This window comes from Anolis carolinensis, chromosome 1 (assembly GCF_035594765.1).
Source record: "Anolis carolinensis isolate JA03-04 chromosome 1, rAnoCar3.1.pri, whole genome shotgun sequence".
NCBI classification, from domain to species: Eukaryota; Metazoa; Chordata; class Lepidosauria; order Squamata; family Dactyloidae; genus Anolis; species Anolis carolinensis.
This window is the reverse complement of record NC_085841.1, coordinates 339026387-339051627: the sequence shown is the minus strand read 5'-3', so window position 1 is coordinate 339051627 and position 25241 is coordinate 339026387. Positions and strand designations below refer to the sequence as shown.

The following is a 25241-nucleotide window of genomic DNA, read 5'->3' as shown; positions in this document are numbered from 1 at the left end:
GTGGTCTTGTTGTGTTATGGTGTAGCCTGAAAGTTGGACATGTATGTGAATGGCCACCTCTGGCCCTAGCAACAAATCCATCATCGGAAGAAGCCAAATGACTGGGCTAGATCAGAATTCTACTGTGGACTATATCCTTTCTAAAACCTGATTAATATTTTTAATCAGGTTTTAGAAAGGATATAGTCCACAGTAGAATTCTGATCTAGCCCAGTCATTTGGCTTCTTCCGATGATGGATTTGTTGCTAGGGCCAGAGGTGGCCATTCACATACATGTCCAACTTTCAGGTCTTTTCAGTCTTTGGCATAAAGTCAAACTGGGGGTGTGTTTCCTCTTCCTTGATCAAAGGAATAATGTTCAGTTAATTTGAAGAAAGTCTCTTTTCGTCCAATCAAGTCTCTAGTCTCTAAGAATAGTCTCTGTGTCTAACCAGTCTCTGGTAATCTCTGTGTAAAGAAAAGTCTGTAAAGAAAATCTCCATCTCTCACAGGGCTTTAGCTGTCATACCCAGTATAATGGAATTTTTTCTTATATGTTTTTGAGGTTTATTTGCCATTTATTTATTTTGTTTAAGACTCCATCTAAACTGACCATTTAATGCAGTTCGAAGCTAATGTCAAATTGTGATGGTCAGACAACAAATTCCCACAAAAGTGCATGAAAGAAAGCCCTTAAATGTGCATCAGTGCTTTGTGGTTTATGTAATCACTGCCTGGGCCTCAAACTGGTGCCAGGATTTCCTATGTAATCATCTGCATAGTGAAACCAGTTTTTTTTCCAATACTGGTTTGAAGTGTAGACAAGATCTTAAATAATTCTGGTCCACCTGTTGTAGCCATTTGTCTTGTTCAAAGATTAGATTTTTATGTCTAGTGAATGGGATAGCTGAACTAGATTCTTCTCCTCTCTGGTGGTCAACTCAATAGGGAATTGTTATCAAATGTCAATGGCTGACACCTAGCATCTTTCCAGCTTTCTCTTACATCTATCTCTTTTTTTCGACAGGAAGACATGGAGACGGCAAAATATGTATGGAGAATGTGTGTGGCCAGGCACAAATTTTATAGACTAAATAAATGTAGCCTGTAAGTACAACACTACTATAGAGTTTCTCCATATGAACTCTAACATTGTATTCTGTAATTTCCCAGTTAAGCAGGTGCATTATCCTAAGACTGCAACTTATTTCTCTAGGAAAGAATTTTGCTCTAATAAGAACCCATATAATTCTATGTCTTAGTGCAAAATCTGGGAATAATGGTTTGGATCCAAAACAAACTTGAATAGTAAGTCTTATTCAATAGTTAGTATTCCTGCTATTTGTTAGAACAGTGTCTCAGAGGTTACATTAGCAGCTAAGAAAACAAATGAACAAGGATTATAACATTTGTGATGTATATTCTACTAAAATATGTGACAAATTATATAAGAAAGAGCTTGTGTAGATAAAGAAACACTTTGGAATTTGCAGTCACTTTTCTCACATTATGCTCTTTTTTGTAGTTGGGACTGGGTCTCCTGTAAGTGGAAAGGCATCTTGGGATCCAGCACATCAACAAGACCATTAGAAAGTTCTCAAAATAATGAATAATTAATTTTCCAAATATATAATTAGAATTTCATTATATAAAAGGAGAAGAAAATAAATACAACAGTGGAAATTCTGAATTGGCATATGATGCCATGGGCCTCTTTCCATGAGGATTTGTTTTATTGCACTTCTTTGTGTTGTGGGAATAGGAAAATTGGGAAATAAAGTAACTTGGAAAGGAACCTAGTGAAATTGTAATATACAAAAGATAGGCTGCACAGAGATGGAGCCACATGCTAGTAATCTGAAATCTTATCAGGCATTGAGATGGAGTGACACTTGTGTAGTAGGAAGCAGTTCTATTTCTTTTTCATGGTTTTGGGCTATTTGGTCAGTTTCAGGTTGGTTAGTTTCTGTCCTTTGTTGCCTGAGTAATTTTCATAAACAAGTCCCTTATTTAAATATCATGAAGCAGAGGTTCACTGGGTTACCTTTGAGTTTCATATCATTTTACAGGAATACTGAATTACTCATTCTTAATACTGAATAATAAACACAATGCATTTGCCCTTTTGTCATGCTGTGATATCAAACGTGTACTATGTTGAAAACATTGGCTCAGCCCCTCAAAACAAGTCCACAGCCAAACAAAGCAACACACTTCCTTGAATTTGTGAAATATGGTGAATGTTTCCATAGTTTTGTTTGTCTTCCAGTTTCTTTAACATACATTGCTAACATGTTTTCTTATTAGCTGTGTGGATTGGAATATATATTTCTGAAATAGCAGTGGGGAATCTTGCCTAACTCATGCCTGCTGGCCAAAAATAAAAGCTACCTCAGAAACCACTTCTGTTGCATCCCTGTCTTAGATTAACAGAAAATTTCTAAGAAGCAAGTTTATGTTTTCATTCTGTAGTATAGGAAGGACCATATGGTCATGACCATATAAAAAGAGCACCCCTCACATGTCCACTGGAAAATGGACTTCAAATGTCTCCTCTGTTGTAACCAACATCCTTTCTTTTTCAATGTGCTATTTCATTGCCTCCATTTTGTCTGCATGTACCTTGTCTTTAGAGATTCCCCCGATTCTCCGCCTGAGGAAGGCTCTCAGAAATCTTTCCTCATTCTTTCCTTTCCACGCTTTCCAATCCTTTCTCGTCCTTCTCTACCCAAAGGGTGAGCCAGAAAACATTCTCTTTCTTTCCTTTTGTGTTCTTTGCATGCCAGGTATTTTGTACTGTTCCTGTACTTACTTGAGGCAGGGCTGCTCCTAACCTACTCTGATCAGAAAGGTTACTTTTGGGAGCTATAATTTCCAAAATCACCCAGCCAACATGACTACAATGATCCAAAAATAACATTTCCAAGTATAGATTTTGAAGTGACTTGATTAAATGCAGCTTTAGTATTGGGAATAACATTTCAGGATGGGAACAGTGTTTATTTGCCTCTGTCTTTCTCCATGTGATGTTGAACGTATGGTAGAATACCCACCTTGAAGTGTTTCATTTCAAGAGAAATATATATAACTGCTATGCATTGACCATACCAACATTTTGAGCCAGTGGAAGACGGCACAACATTTGAGATGCTGCAGACAAAAGCGTAGCAGTGCTTTAGGGTTTGTGTGGATGGGTCTCCTCTAGGTTGCAGTCCTATCCACACTACGGTGTAATATCATTATGTTCTACAGTACAGACAATGGTGTAGTAAAATGGCAACATCAAGGTTTGCTGTTGGGATTTTTTTCTTGAATATTTTCAATTCATGGATTGTTGAATCTATAGACACAGAATCAGTGGGAATCCAGGGCTGATTGTACTGCATTCATTTGAGTACATTTCTGGAAATCTCTCAGAACTCCTGATGTCATTGTAATACATACAGACATTCTGCTGGTGGAGAAAAAATGTGAAAGAGGGTTGCATTCCCCTATTTGCTTGTGTATGTGATGTGTGTACATGAGTGCATACACTCTTGCCCTGTGGAGACTTCTGCCTTTGTTTATAAGGAGATAGGCTCCCAGTATAGCAATCATTTTAAGAGTTTAGAATTTAAAGGATGAATTTCTAAAAACTTTAGGGAATAAGTACCTTTGAACAAGGTATTTCTGATATCCTGTTTTAATGTTTGTATATTGGTGTAATTTAAATAGTTATGCTGATGAGGTTATGTTAAGCTGCTTTGAGTCTCCTTCGGAGGAGATAAAGCAGGGTATACATAATAATACTAATACTAATAATAATGATGATGATGATGATGATGAAACATGCATTTCATTCCACTGTCTCTTACTATCACTGCAAATCTGTATTTTTTTTAGCTTTTCCATTTACCTTTCTTTATAGACAAGCTCATACAGTGACAGTCAATCCAGTTAGGAGGCGATCATCATCAAGGCTGTCTCTGGTAAGGTCTCTAACTTTCAGGTGCTTCTTATCTCTTGATTTGTTTTTAAAAGTTATATGTGACTGTGAGCAAGCTTGCCTCTTAAAGAACAGAAACATGGTGGATATAGGTTGTTTAAATAATAGCTGGTGGGCTGCCTATATATTTCTACTTCTGAAGAATTGCCTAGTTGGACTACAGTTCAGTACTGAAATAGTTCAAATTGATAGAGGAGTTTCTGTCACTTCCATGAATCAAGATATCAGAGTTTCTCTCTTAATCATTCCTAGCATTGTTTATGACAGGCAATCTACCCTTCCAAAAAGAATAGTGAAATAACTGCTAAGTTACGGTCTGAAAGACCTAGCCTAGAGCTTTTATTAGAGGGGCTGTTTATCTTCTAGCAGTTTCCTGGATCTTAACAGCATGTGAGAATATCTACTGTCTTCTCAACAGTTAGGGAATAGACTCATTATCTGCACCCAAAATAAATAGAAAATATTTCTTGCTTGTGTTCTTCTCCCAGACTTTGAGCAGTGTTGCAAGAGTTACCCAACTCCTTCAAATAAATTAATACAGTTTTAGCCTGAGAGGTTTCTAGGAACATCTAGCCTTCACAATGAAGCTCGCATCACATGAATGCCAGATTTTGAAATAGTTTGCTATGCTGTGCAAGCAAAATATGTTACACACCCTTTCTTCACTGTGTGGTGCCACACCATTTACTTTAAATATATATAAATATTTGTAATACTGGCACTTTTAATGTGCTGAAGCATGTTACCATTCTCTGAATATCAGTTTGCAGAAAACGTGCATCGTTAGATACTGTTGTCTTGGACACTGTAGGAACAGAATACTGAATTAGATAAACTTTTGTATTGATCCCTCATAGTTCTTACATCTTTTTTCTTCTATACATGCGAATATCCCCCTTTTGCCAAGGGAGAACTGCAGTAAGAGAGAAGCCTTTGCCTAAAACTGTACATGAAGCTTAATTCAAGCATACAGATTTGGTCTTACATCCTTCCTTATCAATCAAAATACAGTGGCTAATTGAGGTCTTGGAAACGGGTTTGACCATAGGGGTGGAGCACTGGTACCTATGTTTTGAAAGATGGAAAAAAAGACCTTGAGCTGACAATACTTGCAACTGCATATTATTGTATCATATATTATTTAGATGGAGAGAGGGAGAGAAGAGTAAGAACAGAAAATATCACAAATTCCTTTTTATACCTTCAAGCAAATCTTTAAAAGCGTACTTTTGACTACAATTCCCAGAATCTCCAAGCTAGCACAGGAGTTATAGTCCAAAACCTAACCTTTTTGAGCCATGCTTTTGAGTAATCAGTCGTTATATGAAGAACACTATAAGAACCATACTGGCCAAACACCTAACATTCTTTTTACACAATGACCAAATCAGTTGCCTCTGAGGAAAACCCACAAGTAAGATGAAGCATCACATGTGGCAGTTAGGTTTAAAATCAGAATTTTAACAGAAATGTTATCCTGGAGAGACTACTAGGAGTCAGGAGTTGCTGAAGGTTCATTAGCTTAATGTAGACAGTGTTAATCATCTGTTTGGCAGGTGCCGCAACCTCTGTTCTATTATCATCCAAAGATGTGCTTTGTCTAATCAAGATCTGGTTGTTCTTGTTTGTCAAAATGTAGTCTTCCAGGTTGAGCATTTCACTTGCATGCACATTCGGATGTGCATGTAGACACACCAGAACCACTTCAACTTTGAAGGTTGAAGAGTTTTAATTTATGTCTGTCAACTGGTGTGCACTGTTGTACTTCTTGCCTTATGGTCAGAGATACTAAGAAGTTTTCAAAATCATTGCTGCCTCATTGGGGTCCCTCCAAGTATCGAAAATGCAATGAAGTTTTACGATCTTCTATGATTTCATGATCAAGTTCTTCCACTTACTTCAACAATATTTTTATAGCAGCCCAAACCACAACCTTATATGATGACGCCAGCCCCACCGCAGTTACACTACAATGGACACTTCGCAGAGCCATATACATCTTCACAAGGTAAATATTCAGTTTGTTCAGGAAAATAAAAGGTGTTTTTTTATTATTTTGGGGATGTATTTTCCAAAACTGGAAGTTGCTGAGAACCCATTTTGCTTACAGTTATTAATGAGAAGTAAGTTTCAGACCAAACCGTTCCTGGGTGCTGTCTATGTGTGCACCTTTCATGTAGAACCAAGTCTAACAGTACAAATCTCTGGCTGTTTGGCCCTCTAGTTTATCTTATTTGTTTTGGCTAAGAGTGACTTTGCAGGATCTTTCCCATCCAGAGCTTAATGGTTTCTATAACAATGATATTTTGTTCTTTGTGTGCATTTTCAAGTGGTAACTATTGAAGAAAATAGAGGTAACTCAGTGAACATAAGGAAAAAATATAACTGGAGAACTTTCACTGACACGTGGCACAGGGATGGGAAACCTTCATATGACTTCCTTCTCTCTAAAGTACCCTTCTAGATCTTGTGTCAGAGTTGGGCAGAATCAAAGGAAACTCTCCCCCTGCTGCACATGCTGTACTGTCTTCGCTGTTAGGCTTGGGGGGAAAACTAGGAGCCTTTTATTATATTGTTATCAAAAGTATTTGATCTTTGCTTCAGCTGAAAAATCTCCTAGAGTTGCAACGAGCAAGGGATTTATCAGTCTCTCCCCGGTTCTTAATTTCTCTCACTACCACTTCCTGCACTGCATTTATACTTGAAAAAACCTTCAATTTTCTCCTTTGATAGTTGGTACAATGTTAAATACTTTCTACTATGTGTAGGCTAGCACACCGTTAAAATATTGAATACTTAAAATATTTTGTTAATGACAGTGAAGTTGTCAGAGATTTGTTCGTTGATTCAGAAAGTTCTGTTCCTTATTCAGAATCACATTGGTGAGACATAGGGCTGACACTTTGATAACAGCCATTGTGTGTCTTTTTCCTGTTTGTAAATGGATGGTCACATGTATTTCAGATAATCTCTATGGGAATAATCAGAATGGCTATTATTGCCACTCTCAAACCAGCCTGGATAGAGCACCGCATGATTATAATGGCAGAATTCGCAACGGCAGCGTCTACAGCGCTCACAGTACAAACTCCCTGAATAACCCACAGCACTATATGCAGCCATCACCCATGTCCTCCAATCCAAGCATTACTGGCAGTGATGTCCTCAGATCTGATTATGTCCCGTCGCATCGGCACAGTGCCCTTATACCACCTTCTTATCGGCCTACCCCAGATTATGAGACTGTCATGAAGCAGCTTAACCGGGGAATGATACATTCAGACAAGCAGAGTCATTCCATGAGAAACCTCAACATTGGCAATTCATATGCCTACAGTAGGCCCGATGCGATGGTGTACAGTCAGCCTGAAATCCGAGAGCATGCTAATTTCACTTCACCTCATTCTGGGCACTACCCATTTAATCTAAATTACAGTTTCCATAGCCAATCCCCTTACCCCTATCCTGCTGAACGGCGTTTGGTGGTCGGAGCTGTCAGTGTTCCTGAATTGACCAATGTTCAGTTACAGGCTCAAGATTATCCTGCACCAAACATCATGAAGACGCAAGTATATCGCCCTCCTCCTCCTTATCCCTATCCTAGACCGGCCAACAGCACCCCAGACCTCTCCCGACACCTCTATATTAGCAGCAGCAATCCTGACCTCATCACCCGACGAGTTCATCACTCAGTCCAGACATTTCAGGAAGACAGTTTACCGGTTGCACATTCCCTCCAGGAAGTGAGTGAGCCTTTGACATCAGCTCGGCATGCTCAGTTGCAGAAGAGGAACAGTATTGAAATTGCTGGTCTGGCTCACAGCTTTGAGGCCATGAGGATGAAAGAGAGGACTATGTCAGCCTCAGCTGCAGATGTAGCCCTGACAAGGGTGGTCCCTGCTGGATCCCAGCCCACTGTTTTTCTGGAAAGAACAAAGCAAGAGGAAAATGAGGAACAAGAAGAAAATGTGAATTATGGGCATAAGAAGTCTCTTTCAGATGCCACCATGCTGATTCATAGCAGCGAGGAAGAGGAGGACTTTGAAGAAGACAGCAAGACAAACTCAGCACTCTCTCCATTCATTGATGGGAAATCCCAGCTTCCTTCTGTCATGGGTTGTTACCCTCCTGAATCCTTATTGAACTATCCTTACAGTTCCATTGCTCCCTCTCCTGGTCCTTTACATATCCATGAACCTAAGTTGCATATTACAGAAACCGAGAAGAGGGTAAAAGATGTGAGCCCCACCCACATCATGGCTGACACTCAAGTCCAGAGGAGAGGTGATGGGATGTTGACCCCATCTGTATCTGAATCTGATCTAACAATGTGTGCAAGGTACAGAGTGCGGAAGGATTCTGTAAAGAAGAGGCCTGTATCTGAACTACTTTCGGGGAAGAAGAATGTAGTAGAAGGTTTACCTCCTTTAGGGGTAAGTTCTTCCCTGGGATTTTCCTCTTCTATTTCTTTTTGTGCTGTATCATATAAGTCTTTTACTAGAACCAGTCAATCGTTAATAAGGTTAGTCCCAACTAGAATAGACCCATTCAATCAGTTGTTGAATAATGAATCAACATGTAGATAAAACTGGAAGATTCAATTGGTCTGCTCTAGTTTTTAGACATAAGTGAGTCCTGTAGGTTTTCTTTCTTTCTTTCTTTCTTTCTTTCTTTCTTTCTTTCTTTCTTTCTTTCTTTCTTTCTTTCTTTCTTTCTTTCTTTCTTTCAGCTCTCAGGACCTTAAGGAGAACTCTTTGCAGTTCAGCTGCCCACAATTTATTTACTGGAAATGCAGATAAACACAACTGAAATGAAAGGGGCTTGATGTAATGAGATGCAGGTTTTTGTGTTGAATAATTATGTGGAACTCTTACCTTGGTTCATAATTTTTTAAATTCTAAGATTGTATACTTGATTGTGCTTTTCCTGCATAGCAGTGGTTTGGACTAGATGGCTCATGTAATCTCTTCCAACTCTGTTATTATTTGATTCTATGCCAGACATCAGCTGGTGAATGATATGGTTCTAGGAGGAAAAACTTTATGCGGAAACAGGTAACTGTGGATAGATATGAACCCTATTTACATGAATGATTTCTGGAGGACCTAGGAAATTCCTAGAGAGGAGAGAGATTTCTATAAGTCAAACTTTAGAGAGGTATCCTTTCTAGGAATTTGCTAGGTCCTCGTGGATAACTCTATAATAAGTTCTAGTGAAAGCATATCAAAGAATCATACTGGAGGAGAGATTCCTAAAGAGAACATATTAATCAAATTTGTGAATAACTGTATTTGCAAAAATTCTCATAACTGTTCTATCCAGTAGGTAAGCAGAAAGTCAGACTAATTGTCCAAGCTCTTCCAGTGATGTTCCATGGCTCAGTGGGACCTTAGGCCTGGATTTCCTAGGTTCCAGTCCAACACTTTTAACCAGTACAGCGTATGTTAGGCCTTCTGTATCTATGGATTCTGCTCCCATAAATTCAACTTTCTTCAGCTTAAAAATATTTTTAAAAATCCAAAAAGCAAACTTTGATTTTGCCATTTTACATAAGAGACATCATTTTATTGCACCATTGCATATATGTGACTTGAACATCCATGGATTTTGGTATCTGTTGGGGGGGGGGGTGTCCTAAAACTAAACCCCTGCAGATACCAAGGGCCTACTATTGTAAATCAGTACAGTGTGGAGGCTAGAGTACTAGAAATAAGACTTGGATTCTCAGTGTGATGCTCAGTCACAAAATTTATGCTGATCATGTACTCCCAGCCTTGTCTACCTTCCAGTTATGAATATCAATGACAGAATTGAATAGTTGTCTGTCAGACTTGGGTTCCTTGGCAGAAGATCAAAATAAATGCAAACTGTTGGGACTCCATGGATGCCAGACTGCAGCTGTCCTGTCCTATTTTTGTACCATCACCTGCAGTTATTTCACAAAGTCCATTGAGTAGAACAGTGCTTTCAAACTGCTAAGGTCTATTTATCATTCCTGTGAAGTTTGAAAAGTATGAAAACATGGAATGAGGACCAGCAAGATGGAAAGAATGCTGTTTTGTGACTGCATTCTCTGTAAGGTGGTGTCAGCCAAGGAAGCTATTGGTGACTTGGCGTGCCTTTTTTTCCTGCTTGCGAAAGACAAGCTGAAGGTGCTTCCCTTTTGCAGCTGAGTCGTCCCCCATTTCATTTGAACTTCTATTGCATTATGTTGTAAGGGTGCCTTGTTCCATCAGGTCATGAAAAAGAACAGAGCTGAAGCAAAAAAAATTGGACCTTTGAAGTTAGCTGCTCTCAATGGACTGACATTATCTCGACTGCCACTGCCAGATGAGGGAAGGGAGGAACCCACCAGAGCTACAAATGATGAGCGGGTTGGTTTCATGTTTTATCTGAACTATATGTTTGAAGTTTATATTTACTTTTTATAATTAAATAATCTTGACTACTACCCCAAGGACAACTTTTATCTGAGTAAAGTCACTGGGATTAGCTTATAGGAAAAATGCACAGCATTAAAAAACTATTTTTAGTGTTTGTGCACACATTTGTATTTTATGTTGTACTTAACCTTTTTCATATTTTCCCAGAAGCCATATAGAGCATATGCTGAGAAAGGTGACATTGAAAAGGGTATATATCTATCCTGCTCTGTGTGCTCCTTACCTTTAGAGATATGCTGAATAGCCATGAAGAAAACAATAGAATAGTAGAATCCTTTCTGTGGTGGTATCTCTTGACTTGGGGATCTACTGAATGGACTTTCTCCATCAAGTTTGAGAAGCCATTTTAAAACAACAAGGCTATACCTTAAGTTACACAAATAAAATCTATCTCTCTTACACCTTGTTCCCATCAGTTTATTCCAGCGGAGGCGCTGATCATCCAGAACGGGTCTGAGGCACACATTTGAACTTGTAGAGGGGTGACACCTCGGTTCACTCCACAGTGTTTGATGGAGGTGACCTTTTCTGTTTCCCCAGTTTTCTTTAGTTGGCATCCCTCTTAGTGGAATGCATAGCTATTGATCTTTGGGAGGTTTACTGGAGGTTAGTATTCTTCTCCACCCACTGCATCAACCAAAGTTTCCTTCACCATTGCCAGATGCAGGATGATTTCAATCTCATCTGAGACCTCCAGAAAGGAGACCTCAGTTGATGATGCCATCATCCGTTATCAGGCTATGGAGACATAGCTAGATGCTTCTCCCATCCCATTCTGCTCTCTTCTATCTGAGGACTGGTGTTGAATAGGGGATGGGTTTTGTGAGGAAGCTGAAGTATTGAAAAGATGAGTCTGGAGAGGAGCTGTTGCATGGACAAATGTAACATATTTCTGCAGGTAGACCTATTACACTGTATTGTTCTGTTAAAATCTCAGCCTTTGTTTTATTTGCGTAGTTATTTTTGGATTTGGTACTAGATTATACTCAATTCCAAGATTTTACTCAGTCAAAAGATTGCACTCAAAGTACGAACCATGTAAACAAAGTTAATACTATTAAATACCCAAGATACAATATGAAGTGTTTGTGTGTATGTATGTATATATATGTGTGTGTGTATGGAAAGGGAAAGAAAATATATGTGTTTATATCTTTATGCAAAATTGTGTATTCATGTTTTTTTTCTAGTGCAAATGTCTGGAACAACGGTTAGAACAAGGAATGGTGTTTACAGAGTATGAGCGTATCCAAAAGAAAAGGCTTATGGATGGCGACTGTTCCATAGCCCGTCTTCCAGAAAATGCAGAACGGAACAGATTCCAAGATGTACTTCCGTATGATGACACCAGAGTAGAGCTGGTTCCTACGAAAGAAAACAATACAGGCTATATTAATGCTTCCCATATTAAGGTGAGACCAGGAGAACTGTTTTATTGAATTTTCTTCCCAACAATTGTCTTTAAATGTATTAAAATTGAGCAAATTAAAGATTTTTCTAAAATGCAAGCTGAATATGCTAAAGTAGGTGCAGAATGAAAGTGTGAAATAATTTTACTTTTCTTAGTATAGATAGAAAGAGGTTTGTCCACCTAGAATATTTAATTTGGATTACCATGCATGAGCAGAAGGAATTCAGAACAAAAACCCTGAATTGCATCTCCCTGTATAATCTACTTGAGTTTTGAGATATGCTAGAGGTCCCTTCTGTGTCCCAGAATGTGAATAATTCATTCACATGTAGTCTACATGCCTACTTTATCTTCCTGTACATTGAAAGAACAAACAATTTAATCAGTGGTGGACTCAACTGTGAATAGTAACAGGTGTCTGGCCCTAATGTTTCATGCAATTGCAACCAAAAGGGAATTATGTCCAAAATGTCATTCTCCATTCCTCAATCTTTATCTTCTGTGAGATTCAGTGAGAAACATCTTAAAATATGTCCCTTGCATTTTCATATCCTCAACTTATCTTGAAGTATTTCTAATAGAAAACAGTTTTTGGCTCAAAACATTTCTCTCTCTCAAAGAGTGCGTTTGGAAACTGCTGTTTTCAGGGTTATGTTTCTGGATGTGAAGGCATAAACATGGCCTTTTGAAATCAACTGACTAGGTTTTTATTTTTTGTACATTTTGTTCTTTATTAAAATATTTGTATCCTTTTTATCATAGGATTTCAGGAATGCATACAACAAAATCAATTTTAAACAGTTAACACCAGTTTAAAATTATACATCTATTTAGATAACATGTTCAGAACAGAGAGTCTGTGATAAAAAGCGCATTTTTACTTGATGCTAGAAAGTAGCCAGTGTTAGCACAAATGGGGAGGGCCTCCAAGGGAAGGACAGGCAGCTTTTCCTCTGTCCTTTGTAAGGAATTTATCACATTCTGGGACACAAAAGAAGGGGCCTCCAGCATATCTCAAAACTCAAGTAGATTATATAGGAAGATGTGATTCAGGTTGTAAATATAATTGCTATAGTGCTCTAAATAAAATGACTAGCAAGCACCACTAATTCAGAAAGGAAACTATGGAGAGTCAGCCTATGGAGAGTCAACTGCATTGGCAGTTAGTGTAGTTCCTTTAAAATTGCTGTCATTTAGTTTTTGTAGTTTGTTCTTGTCACCAGTCCAAATTGTGCGTATTATGCTAGCAGTCATCTTCAGGAGAACCACATGTAAAGCACATTGCAGTAGTCTTAACTAGAAAATGACTAGTGCCTGGTCAGGTTATCTCTGTCCAGGAGAGGCCATAGTTCATGGGCCTTAAGAGGATTATTATAGGTGTGCCTTAGCCTTATGGCCTCAACTTTCCATCTGGCACAGAAGAGACCATATTAAGGAAGAGGTTGTATCCATGTTTCATTATCCTTATAATATATTTGGTGATTATAAATCTTTTGGTGATGGAAAGAGCAAGGGAAAAAACTTTCCAAACTGATCTAGATTTGTTTGTGAACATCCCAACCCCATCCTTTATCACAGGATGCAGCTGTTTTCCCATCAGCTCTTGTATTATAAATTGATTTACTTTTACAGACACATTTAAATCTTTTTTGCCTCATTACACAGGTCTGTGTTGGGGGTATGGAGTGGGACTACATTGCTACCCAAGGCCCTTTGCAGAATACGTGCCAAGATTTCTGGCAGATGGTGTGGGAGCAAGGGATTGCCATTATAACCATGGTGACAGCAGAAGAGGTGAGTGTTATCTGTGTTGGGTAATAATTGGCTTGGATGTGATTTTCTGTTCTTTAGCATCTTAGTATCTGATTTATTTATCCAACTTCAGAAGCATCAAAATGAAATTACTTCCATATGTGTGAACTTTAATGGTCAAACCTCTCTTCAGTCTGATTTTTGCTGATGGTTCAACAGGCTGTTGCAAAGGACCAGGTCAGGACTGGGGAAGTCCAGGTTCAAGTTCACACTGAGATAATGACAGGGTTACTGTGTGGCTTTGGAAAGCTGTCTCTCAGCCTAAACTGCCTCTCAGGATTGTTGTGTATTTAACAGGGAGATAATTATACATGTGAGCAAGGGCTCCTTGCAGGAGCTGACAGATTTAAAAGATAAACATAATTCCTTTGAAGACATTTTGTTGTAATTTTTATTGACTAAGCTTAATGTTTTCAGGAGGGTGGCCGAGAGAAAAGTTTCCGATACTGGCCACGGCTTGGCTCAAGGCACAATACAGTGACATATGGGAGATTTAAGATTACCACCCGATTCCGAACAGACTCCGGTTGTTATGCAACAACAGGTTTGAAGATCAAGCATCTCCTCACAGGGCAAGAGAGAACGGTTTGGCACCTCCAGTACACTGACTGGCCAGAGCATGGCTGCCCAGAAAACATAAAAGGATTTCTATGTAAGATTTTTTTAAAATCACCTTTGCCAGTAACTAAGTAATGGCTGCTTTATGGGAACTAGGCATTGAGAAGTGTGTTTTGTGAGTTTTCCCAAAACCAGTCAAGAACCAATGGGTTATAGTGGTTTCAGTATTTGAAAGGGTGTCATAAGGAAGAGGGAGCAGGCTTGTTTTCTGCTTCCGTGGAGACTAGGATTCAGAGGAAGGTTGAAATTACAGGAACAAAGATTCCACCAGAACATTAGGAAGAATTTTCTGACTGTAAGAGCTGTTCAACAGTAAAATTCTCTGCCTTGGAGTGTTGTGGAAGCTCCTTCTTTGGAGTCTTTTAAACAGAGGCTGGGTGGCCATCTGTTGGGGATGCTTTCATTATCCTTGTTCTGCATGTTAGGGGGTTGGACTGGATGGCCCAAGAAGTCTCTTCCAACTGTATATTTCTATGATTCTGTAAGTATTGGACTAGGACGTCTGGAGACCAGGGTTCGAATCTGCTTAGTAATGGAAACCCACTGGAAGAATGGGCAAGTCTGAGATAAAAATGATGGGAAATATTATCTGAGTTAATCTTGGCAAGAAACTCTGTGATAAATTTGCCATTCGTTGGAGTTGACATTAAGGCAAATAAAGACAACATGAAGAAATGGCCTGCTAATTTACCACCATCAGATACCATTTTGTTTTGAGCCAGTATTTGCTCATTAAGCATTTTATGGCCTGAAAGCACATGAAAGCACAGGTATGGAGCTTTTCAGCTCAAGAAAGGAAGGATATAAATAATAGCAAAGTACAGCTGAGAGCCATCTTTTGGACTCCACTGGATTGCCCTTTTCTGGCAAAAAGCGAGGGGATTGATTAACTTCTTATGCAACTGAATACATTTTTAATATGTTGGCTGTTATTTTCTGGACTTGGTCATCGTGTCTGTTTTTCTTTTCCTTTTGATCTAACAGCATACCTGGAGGAGATACAGTCAGTGCGGCGCCATACAAATAGCACCGCAGATCCGACACTTCCAAATCCCCCTTTGCTAGTGCATTGCAGTGCCGGTGTGGGAAGAACTGGAGTGGTCATCTTGTCAGAGGTCATGATTGCCTGTTTGGAACACAATGAGGTTATTTCTTATACTTTAAACTAAGACAGACATATTGATATTTGGAAAAAAAAATTGGAAATACAGCTAGTAACTCATCTTATGTCTCATCCTCAGAGTCACTTAGCAGGATCCTAGAGAAGCACTCTACTAACCTACTATTAAAAGCCTTCTGAGGTTGCGATAGCCCTTGGCCAGTGAAAATGCAAATGAGATGGTGGTATTTGTCTGCACTGCAATTTCATTTGTGTTTTCATTGGCCATGGGCCATTTCAGCCTCTCAGGAGTTCTAATAGGCTCTAATTCAGTGCTGGGCTTATCAGGTCAGAAGTGTCTTGCTGAATTAGATGAACATGTTTAGAACTCTGTTGCCAACAAAGGATAGCAAAGTGCCATGACAAGGTCCACTCACAAACAGGGTATCCTGGCATTGCCTTCTCTCATTGTTTGTTCCTTTCTTTCCTCTAATTAGTGTATAATACTTGAAGGTGTACTGCTTCACTACCTGCACATACAATACCTATTTCTTCTAGTAGATGCTTCCTTTTAAAATGATAAGGTGGACAGAGACAATAATTTCCTGGCACACTACACATTTACTTCCTCTACTATTCATATGGTTATCTACTCATTTTGCCTTTAGGTAACATCTTCCCTCCTGCCTTTGACCTGCAACAACAACAACAACAGCTTTATTTTTATATCCCACTATCCATGTTGGGTAGTGAACTCTAATAAAACAGATTTTGATTGAAAACTTATTATATCAAAGTAGTTCTTTGTCCTTTGCTTCTTATATTGTCACCTGCAGACTCTCCCAAAACATCTCCAAAAGTTTGAATGGTGTGGGGCGAGGGATGGAGGAGAGAGGTGGGGATGATAAAATGTTCTTCTGTGAACATTAGTTAATACTTTAGTATCTAAGCATGTGGTGAGGGAAATATAATTTCCGGGCTCATAAAGCTTGCAACAATTATTTGGGGCATCAAATCTTCCTTGAGTAAATGAATCAAAATAGTGGCATGCATGGTTTCCTCGAAAGTTCAGTGGCAAGCCATGACAAGAGTTGGAGCTTCAGCATTTCCATTCCCCAAAAGCTTGTGCATTTAGTGTTTCATTTTCCCAGATTAATTGAGTACACCCCAAAAGATCATCTCCCACTCTCCTCTAAGGAACATGCTTAATAAAACTAGTGAGGTGATCATAAGTATGGTCTTTGAGCATTTGACCACTCTGGAAAGTGCCCTTTGTCCCATCTGTCCTGGACCTGGTGTCAGAAGTAATAGGCATTTTGGGGTATACTGTCTTCTGTACAGAACATGGATAATGTCAGTGTTGACTGGAGGATTCTGGATTTTGGTGACATTATAGTGTGAAAAGTAATTTCTTCTGTACCTCTTGTTACTCCTGCTTTCTGTTGTGACCTGTGAGTGAGTGCCCAGTAAAAGGAATATAGCGAAGAAAGTTGTCATTTCCATATGCTTTGCCTTTTTCTTGGTTGTCGCCAAAGGAAATGCAAGGAAATGGGAAAGGGCAACAGTAATACTGAGGAAGTAAGCATTTGCAGGGAGGGACACTACTAAATGAGGACCCCCAAAAGCCTATCTTTCCAGCAACCACAACAAAAAACCTTAAACATAGAAAAACCTGTAAGCAGCACTGATTTTGTCTTACAGAGTAGTGTTGACAAAACTGTCTTCTGCTTTGCCTTTCTCTTTCTAGCCTCTAGACATCCCCAGAATGCTGGATATGCTGAGACAGCAAAGGATGCTGATGGTGCAGACCTTATGCCAGTACACATTTGTCTATGGAGTTCTTATTCAGTTCCTGAAGAGTTCAAGGCTTATATAAACCTTCCTCACTCTACTTCCAAGGTTCATTCTTTGCAAGTTTACAAAAAAATAGAAATCTGCCTTCCGTGGGGGCAACCTTCTTGGCATGGGTTGAAGATGCTGAATACCAGTCATCGCTGTTGGGCCTTACAAAAGAAGACTTTGAGTGGATGGGCTTCTTTGTTCACAATGCATTGGCAGCTGGAAGAAGAAAGGAAAGAGTGTGGCTTCTGAAATATATACAGTATATGTACTGCTATGCCGTGTTTTCCATGTGCTTTATAGTGTTACAGTAAGAAAACCTACCTTACCAAAAGAACATTGCCCAATACTGGAAATAATTGACATTCGAATCTTATAAAAACCCATTTGGAGAGGAAAGAGAGGGAAAATGCTGATGCTTTACCAATGTATACTTGTAGATACATTATATGGGAAAGGTGTTTGCTCTGCACATATCAAGATCACAAGTGGCAATCACCTTTTTCCAAATTTTGTATTTGAATCAGTACTAATATATATACATATAAAATGCTTGTGAATTGTACAGATTTCATATTGGAAACAATATCACCAAGAAGCCGTTAAAGCTATTTAAGGCAGTTAGTTTTGCATTTAAACTATGAACAGCACAGTATTTCAGCATTATATATATATATATGAATGAGAAAGGGGTTAAGGTTTTTGATTTAAGTTTTGTACAGAAAAGGGGGAAAGAATGGCAAGATATCTCGTATTATTTGCAGCATGATGAACTAAGGAAGGAAATGTATTCAAAGACATATATTTGGCAATACATTTGAGGGTAATGTCGTGGTAATAAAGTAAGTCAGAAAAAGCCGGGATAAATAGTTATAGCAGGCACTTCTTTTATCCCCAAAGAGAAGATATGAAAGGAGTATGTTGTTGCCTACATTTTTAGGCCAAAAGGACAGGTGGGGAAAGTATTACATGAAGTTAAGTTGTTCGCCATGAGTTCTAAAAGAGACCAAAATGAAATGTACCCTCAGTGTATTCATTTATTCACAAGACAGTTTTCTACTACTGGTTGAAATCAAAGTGGATACAAATGGTATTTAAGCACTTTCTTGCCTTTTATTTATCTAGGGAATTATTCTGATTGTATCAATATGTTTAATTGATTAGCCTACCAGCACTCATTTTAAAAAAGAAGACTTCAGAGGAGCTTTTTACAATGATGTGAGTGAGTGGTCACTTGGTTTTGAAGATTGGTAATTGAGAAATTGTATGTGAGCCGGGAGAGTGCAAGTGTGGTTATTGGTTTGCCTGTTTTTAGTGGAGAAGCTGCGGTATTATATATATATCTCCTAATGAAGAAAATCATGAAGTGTCATATTGTCATATATTTTTACCCTTCCCTTCCTGGATGATATCCCCAAGAACAGACTCTTCCATAGAGATGAGTTGAGGTGAGATTACAAGGAGCTATAGATTTTGGGAAGTCTAACCCCCTTCCTTAGGTTTACTGGAAGGTTCAGCCATGATAAATGTTATGATTGGGTGGCAAAAGCCTATGGAGGGCATACTCATCAATGGCAAAAAGATTTTCCATAATGACTAGCATGATATCGAAAAGTTGTAGAAAGCTAGCAGTTTCTATTTGTACACAATACAAATACCTTATGGTGGTTGTGAATATCGCTAGGTTAGAAAAATTGCTTCACAGTGCCTCTCATTAGGTTATTGGGATTATTGTACACTGTTTAGCCAATCACCAAGTAGATCTGTTTTTGAGGATCCAGGTAAAGCTTTGTTTTCGACATTGGCCAGGATCGTTCACAGCAAAGTGATATTAAATTTCTGCCATTGTGGTTGTGTTGAGCTGGCTTCAGATTGATGGCCAGAAGATTCAGACTATTTTTGATGTTGGTGAGGCTACTTAAATATTGGACAGACTCGCTTCATTTCTGTTAGTAACCCGTCTGGGTCAACCAGTTTTCCAGTTTTCAAATCAACCAGTCGATTTATTAATTTCTGTAACAGATTCAGTTAAGTTATGGCATTTTGCCTAAATTCCTTAAATCAGCTAGTCCATTCATACACTCTGAAAATGCTACATTTTGACAGAGCTTTCTGGGAAGCTTGAAGGTAACACGGAAAGGTTTGAAACTCTTGTGCAGGCTCCTATGGTTATCAAAATATGGTATGGTATTCCTAGGAGTACATTAAAAGCTACCAATAATGCAGGCCTGCACAACCTGTGGTCCTCCAGGTGTTTGGGACTCCAACTCCCAGAAGTCATATCCAGCTTGTCCAGTGGTCAGGAATTCTGGGAACTGAAGTCTAAAACACCTTGGAGGCCTACAGGTTGTTCTCTCATGATTTGGAGAATGTTGTTTTCAATTTTAAACCCTAGCTGGCATCCTATTAGTGGTATAGTCACATGTTAGTTCCTCTTACACATGGGGCGCTTTGAAGGTTGCTCCATCTGCTGCACTTTCCCAGACCTACTGTCCAGCCTCTGAAGGCCCTTATGTGGCCTCCTTGCAGTGTAGATTGAGGCTTTGTCTCATGGGGTCCAGTCAGGATCCTAGAGCACCGGCTTTGTCTCTATAGCTAGACATTTTCCAATTCTTCTCATTCCTCATGAGCCACAGAAAGGCCATGTAAGGTATGTTGGGAATAGAGAAATATGGCGCATCCTAGTGTAGATCTGCATGCAGAACTATTCTGAGCCATAGAGGATTGTGGGTCCTACCTTTTGGTTGTATCAGGCAGCCATTATATAGAGATTTCATTACTGAAACTTGTTTTTGTGTAATGTTTTGTGGGGCTCCTACTCATAATCAAACTGGCCTGCTCAGCACAGGGAAGAAAGGGATGATGACAACGTTGCATTAAACACTAATCTGTCCCTGAACTGTCTTACCGGGGGGGAGGGGGGGGACAGCAGACACTCAGACAAAACACATCATGGGTTCCTAATTCTGCCTGCTGTTTACACAACAGGGTGCCTTTTAAAAGAGGGGCTTACTGGGGTGCAAAGGAAAGGAACACATTGTGGATTCTTCCCCTCCACCTGCGGGAACATAATTTGCTGAGCTCAGTTAGCCCTTTTTGTGGAAGTCATCACCCTGACCTTGGCTTGTACTATACTATACTTGTACTACCCACAGTTTTAGTGCCTTTTCAGGCATTGCAACTAAAGTGATCAATTGTGTGTGTGTGTTTGCATGTGCTTGCTACTGTTCAAAAGCTAATTTCCAAACCAGACATATAAGCTATAAGGTGAGGATCTTGGGAACCCTACTACATCAGCTCAATGCACAGGAAGAGGTCAGAAACCTTAGTAGCACATTCTTGTGCTGTCCAGTTTAGACACCTAGAGAATTAAAAGTGTGCTCCTTACTTAGGTAGCGGTGTGGTATTTTTTTGCTCCTCACCTTCCTAACAGGAGTAGCCTGGGTTTGAGGGTAAGTTGCTTTTCCAAACCACAAGAATGCTTTGTGATACCAACATGGGCAATGCTACAAGGGAAAAAAGAAGCCTTTATCAAGTATGTGCCAGATGTTTTAGGGGCCTAAGGGAGTTCTGGGTCGTGACTGTTGTCACTACAATGTAATAGGAACCAGTTTCTTTGGCTTTCCTTTGCATCTGTATGTTGATGTGCATTTTGAGGGATGCTCAAGCTCTTAAGTGGAATGTATTGGGTCTTTAACAAGAGCAGTAGATCCTCGTGCAGCGGATGGAGAAAGAGCTGGAGTCCTCAGATCTAGCATCATACTTTTCTGAACCCTCTTGGCTACACTTAGGGGCAGGCTACACTTGTAATGCAGTTCAAACCAATATTGAAGAAAGTGGTTTCATTGTGCAGATGATTACACAGGGAATCCTGGAACCAGTTTGAGGCATGAATGATGATTACACAAACCACAGAGCACTGATGCTCATTAAGTGCTTTCTTTTGCATGCTTTTGTGGGAATTTGTTGCCTGGCAGCCAGTTAGAAGCTAGCTTTGAACTGCATTAATTGGTAAGTGTAGGTGGGGCCTCAGTATAAGGTAGCTGTATCAGTTCCTTTTTCTGTACAGATTATCTTGAATTGTATTTTTAGGGTATAATTTGCTTGGTTCAATTCTCTTAGAGTGCCATTTCCTGTTTCACCAAACTAGTCAATTAACTTAGAAAGTAGTTTGGAGTTTTGTTTTGTTGCTCAAATCTGCGTACCTATTATGTTGCCTTGTGGAATGAAAGATGTACCACAGTACTCCCACCTCCAAAAAAAGTCCCGGGTTGCTAAAAGAACATGGCATATAAATTAATGAAGGAGGCTACTAGATAAAAGGAGTATGTGATCTATGTCTTCAGCTATCTTGGGTGCATTGAAGCATCTTGAAGTGGAGAAAAAAAGATGTGCATATGCAAAAACTAATTGGCTCTTTTCCTTCAGGTGATTTAGTTGTATTACGACCTCTTCACATGACCCTTTCAGGCTGTGCCATTGTACCACTAAAGGAAAGGTGCATGGGGCGGCTCATGGTGCCCCACACACCTCCCCTCCTCCCCTCATCACATAGTGGGAATGGAACAGGGTGTTTTGGCACCCTTTCTCTCCCCCATATGATGGCAGAAAGGGCAGCAACATGTGGCAATGTGCATTGTCCTGCCGCTCTTTCTGCTATCACATTACAAAAAGGGGAGGAAAGTGGCGGAGGAAGTGCCAAAGCACTTTGTGTGATGGCGCGTGGCAGGCCCTGTCCAAACTGCACATAAAAGCAGCAAAACGGGGCAAAAATGCTTCATGTGAAGAGGTCCTTAGATTATCCCAGGACTTGGAAGTAGTTTGAAAACAACTTTAAAAAGTACTTCTGGAACACACTGGGTTGCTGTGAGTTTTCCAGTTTGTTTACTCACAGCAACCCAGTAGTTCCCTGCCATGAAAGCCTTCAACAACTTCTGGAACAGTTGGAGAAAAAAGAGCCAGTTTATTTAGCTCATTTTCTTACTAAATGACACATTTGCAGCACTATCCCCCTTTCCTGAATTGTTTCTGGAACTGAAATTTATTTCAAGACTTAGGGCAATGTCTGGATTCCTTTGCTACTAAGCATGAGAATTACTTCCCAGTATTCAGAATTTTGGAGAGCTTACATAGATTAGATAAAAACTAAAGCTTCAATCTTATTGGTAGTCCTTGCTAGAGCCAGAGAATCAACTTGATTCACCTTTGTGGTGAATCCGACAGTGGACTGAACAGATGCGTTCTAATTGGAAGAAATCAGGATTTCATCCAAAAAATCTTGGCACCATTAAGGACTGTTAAATGTATTATTGCATTATAGCATACTTATTATATAGGATATTAGTATAAGGGTCTTACTGATAAATCTTGTATGACCTTTATGTATTTTGTAGCACATAACTGTAGTGATACAGAGTGGATTTCAAACAGACCTCATCCTCAAACCTCACTTACTGATAAGCAGCTGCTGGGATTGATGGGGATCTCTTCCCCTGTAATTCAGGAAGTAGTGCCTAACATTTCTTACTCTTCTTGCAAGTGATTTCTGGCAAGCCAAGAAGAAGAATGACCTGTCGCAGATCCCACCCATGCTGGAAATTGCTTACAAAAGGGGAAGAGAGCAGAAAATAGCAGGCAGCCACTTCTCAATCAACAGGGAGATAGACCTCTGTTGATCCCAGCAGCTGTTTACCAGTAAATGGGATTCAGGAGTTTTCATAATCCCTGCATAGCTCCTAAATTTGGGAATACACAGAGAATCATAAATACATAGCAGTTACAAATGCATAATTATAGGTTACATATTCATAAATCCCCAAGAGTAGTCTGCCATAGGACTCTGTCGCTTCTGCTGCAAGTGGCTTGCATGGCTACCCTTTTGGAAATGGTTAAGACAAATGATAATGATGATGGTGGCTGTTTCTTCCTACACCAGTAATATCTGTGTAAGGGTTTGGTATCATTATTTTGGGTTAGAAACATGTTGTACAGATGGCCACACCATACTAAAGAGGTAGGACAGGACTGCAATGTATCTGGCATTGAAAACTTTCAGCTGAGGCTGGGGGGGGGGGGGGGGGGATTGATCCTACAAAATATCAAGAGATTCAGATAATTCAAAATCCCATTGGCCTTAATCAGATGTTCAGCAGCTTTTAGAATTTACTCTATGCAAGTGTAGCTGGATCTGGCACTTAATTTCTCCTTTGTCTTTTTGCGCCAATATACAGGGATTTTTACAATATTTTACTACAACATGAGCACAGATGCCCCTACTCAAGTATTATTTTTCTTGTGTCAAGAGAAGGGGTTCTTTTTCACAAACATGTGCTCTGCTTTCTCTCTCTTTCTTCTCTGTCTCAATCAGTACTGTAAAAATGTATAATCACTTCAGCTTTAAATCTTGTACAATTGAAATGGGTTTGTAAAACAATGTACAAATTGTATTTGATAGAAAGGCTTGTTTTACTTGGATATGTAATATATGTGAAATGAATTATATCATAGTCTATTTTTGCCATGGAAATAAATATTTGAAGCGCTTCTACACTCGTTCCATTGTGTTTATTCAATGTAGTGGAGGAAATAGAACTGGACCATTTCATATCACAGGGTATCATTGATGAAACAGATTTCATAGAATGGTTTCTTATGGTTAACCTCTGATTTAATATTTAAATGATTGTAACCCAGGCTTACAGTTACATAACTTTTGGGTTCATGTTTACAACTCCTAATGACAGAATATGCAGCTGCTGTATCCCCAGGGATTTCTCTAGCTGTCCATCTCAATGCATCCTGCAACTTGGGAGAACAATGTCCTGATCAGCCCACCCTCAAAGACCCCTTGGTAAGGGTGCTGCCTGGCTTGAATGATGAGAAGTTTGGGTGCACGGTAGCATTATAGATACAGCTACAATGACAGATTTCTCTTGGCATAGATATGTTTGAACATGCAGGATTCAAGTCTCCATGTTGTATAGTATTCTATATTTGAATGCTGACATGTTGGAAACAAAAAGCCTTTTTTTTCCACATTAATCAAGATAGGAGTTCTAGCAGAGGAAGCATGTCCCTATTTTTAATTCCACCTTTCTTTCAAAAGGGAGTGCAGTATGAAGTACAGCTCAGATTGGGGCTGTATGGTTCTCCAGAATTTCTTAGACATCAGGTCCCATCTGACTGGACATGTATAACTAAGAGCAAAGAATAATACTATTTTAGCAACATCTGTAAGATCACGTTTTCCAAACAAAAGCCCTATTCTTTCATGTAAAAGGATCCCTAAATAGGCACACCTGTGATTGTATTGGACCTGGTGTACCTCTCAGCCAGCCTGTGAATGTCTCAATGTGAATGTGGCAATTCATCTGAACAGTCATATATGTAGGATTCCCCCTATATTAATCACTCCAACCTACAGTCTGAAATGACACATATTCATACAGACAGGTTTGCCATCTTCATGAGAATGGGGCCTTACCATAGGGTTCAAATACCTCACTTCACTTTATGCTACTTTTCGGGAGTACATCTCCCCTCAGCTGCTGTGGCCAAACTGCAAGGGGTCCAAGGGGGTCTTCCAAGCTCTACTCTTGACCTTGCTCAGTGTGGTTCTTAAAACTGCCCCCTGCATCTGATCTTCACTGAAAAAAATATACAGCTATGAATATGGTATCTCTTTATTTTGTCCAACTTTTCTCTCAAAACCAGCATGGCAAAGAGTTCACTCTTGTTCTCCTACTGTTGTGTTCTAGATTAATTTTCCCCCTGTGCCAATGATAGTAACTTTAATTTTATACTGAGACACTATCTTATGGTTCATATCTAGCATGATTCTTAGAAGTTGTAGTTTTAAAAAAGGAAAAAAAATAATACCCTAATCTCCTTCCATCAAAATGCCCAAACCTACCCCATCATTTCCATTTCTGACTAAGCACAGCTCCAAAATTATTGGCATGGTAAGTGGCAGACAAACACCCAAAATTAAACCAAACATCTGCCAGCCTAGACATAGCAACCTGGTATTATTTACAGTGCCACATATTTTTTCA

The 25241-nt window shown here is 39.4% G+C and overlaps 1 protein-coding gene across 5 annotated transcripts in view; it reads left to right on the top strand.

Moving 5' to 3' along the window:
* The window catches only part of ptpn21 (protein tyrosine phosphatase non-receptor type 21), a 70286-nt gene extending 46552 nt beyond the window's left edge, over positions 1-23734 (top strand). For 2 of the 5 annotated variants that reach the window (XM_062968374.1, XM_062968375.1), the window contains exons 10-20: positions 1008-1087; positions 2614-2715; positions 3888-3948; positions 5883-5973; positions 6930-8398; positions 10202-10339; positions 11599-11820; positions 13485-13613; positions 14049-14283; positions 15234-15394; positions 17096-23734. In XM_062968374.1, the coding sequence (XP_062824444.1) occupies positions 1008-1087; positions 2614-2715; positions 3888-3948; positions 5883-5973; positions 6930-8398; positions 10202-10339; positions 11599-11820; positions 13485-13613; positions 14049-14283; positions 15234-15394; positions 17096-17224 (2817 nt within the window). In that variant the 3' untranslated portion in view covers positions 17225-23734. The remainder of the gene's footprint in view (positions 1-1007; positions 1088-2613; positions 2716-3887; positions 3949-5882; positions 5974-6929; positions 8399-10201; positions 10340-11598; positions 11821-13484; positions 13614-14048; positions 14284-15233; positions 15395-17095) is intronic. The other 3 variants (XM_062968376.1, XM_062968378.1, XM_062968377.1) reach the window with 3 other exon arrangements.
* The last annotated feature ends 1507 nt before the right edge of the window (positions 23735-25241 follow it).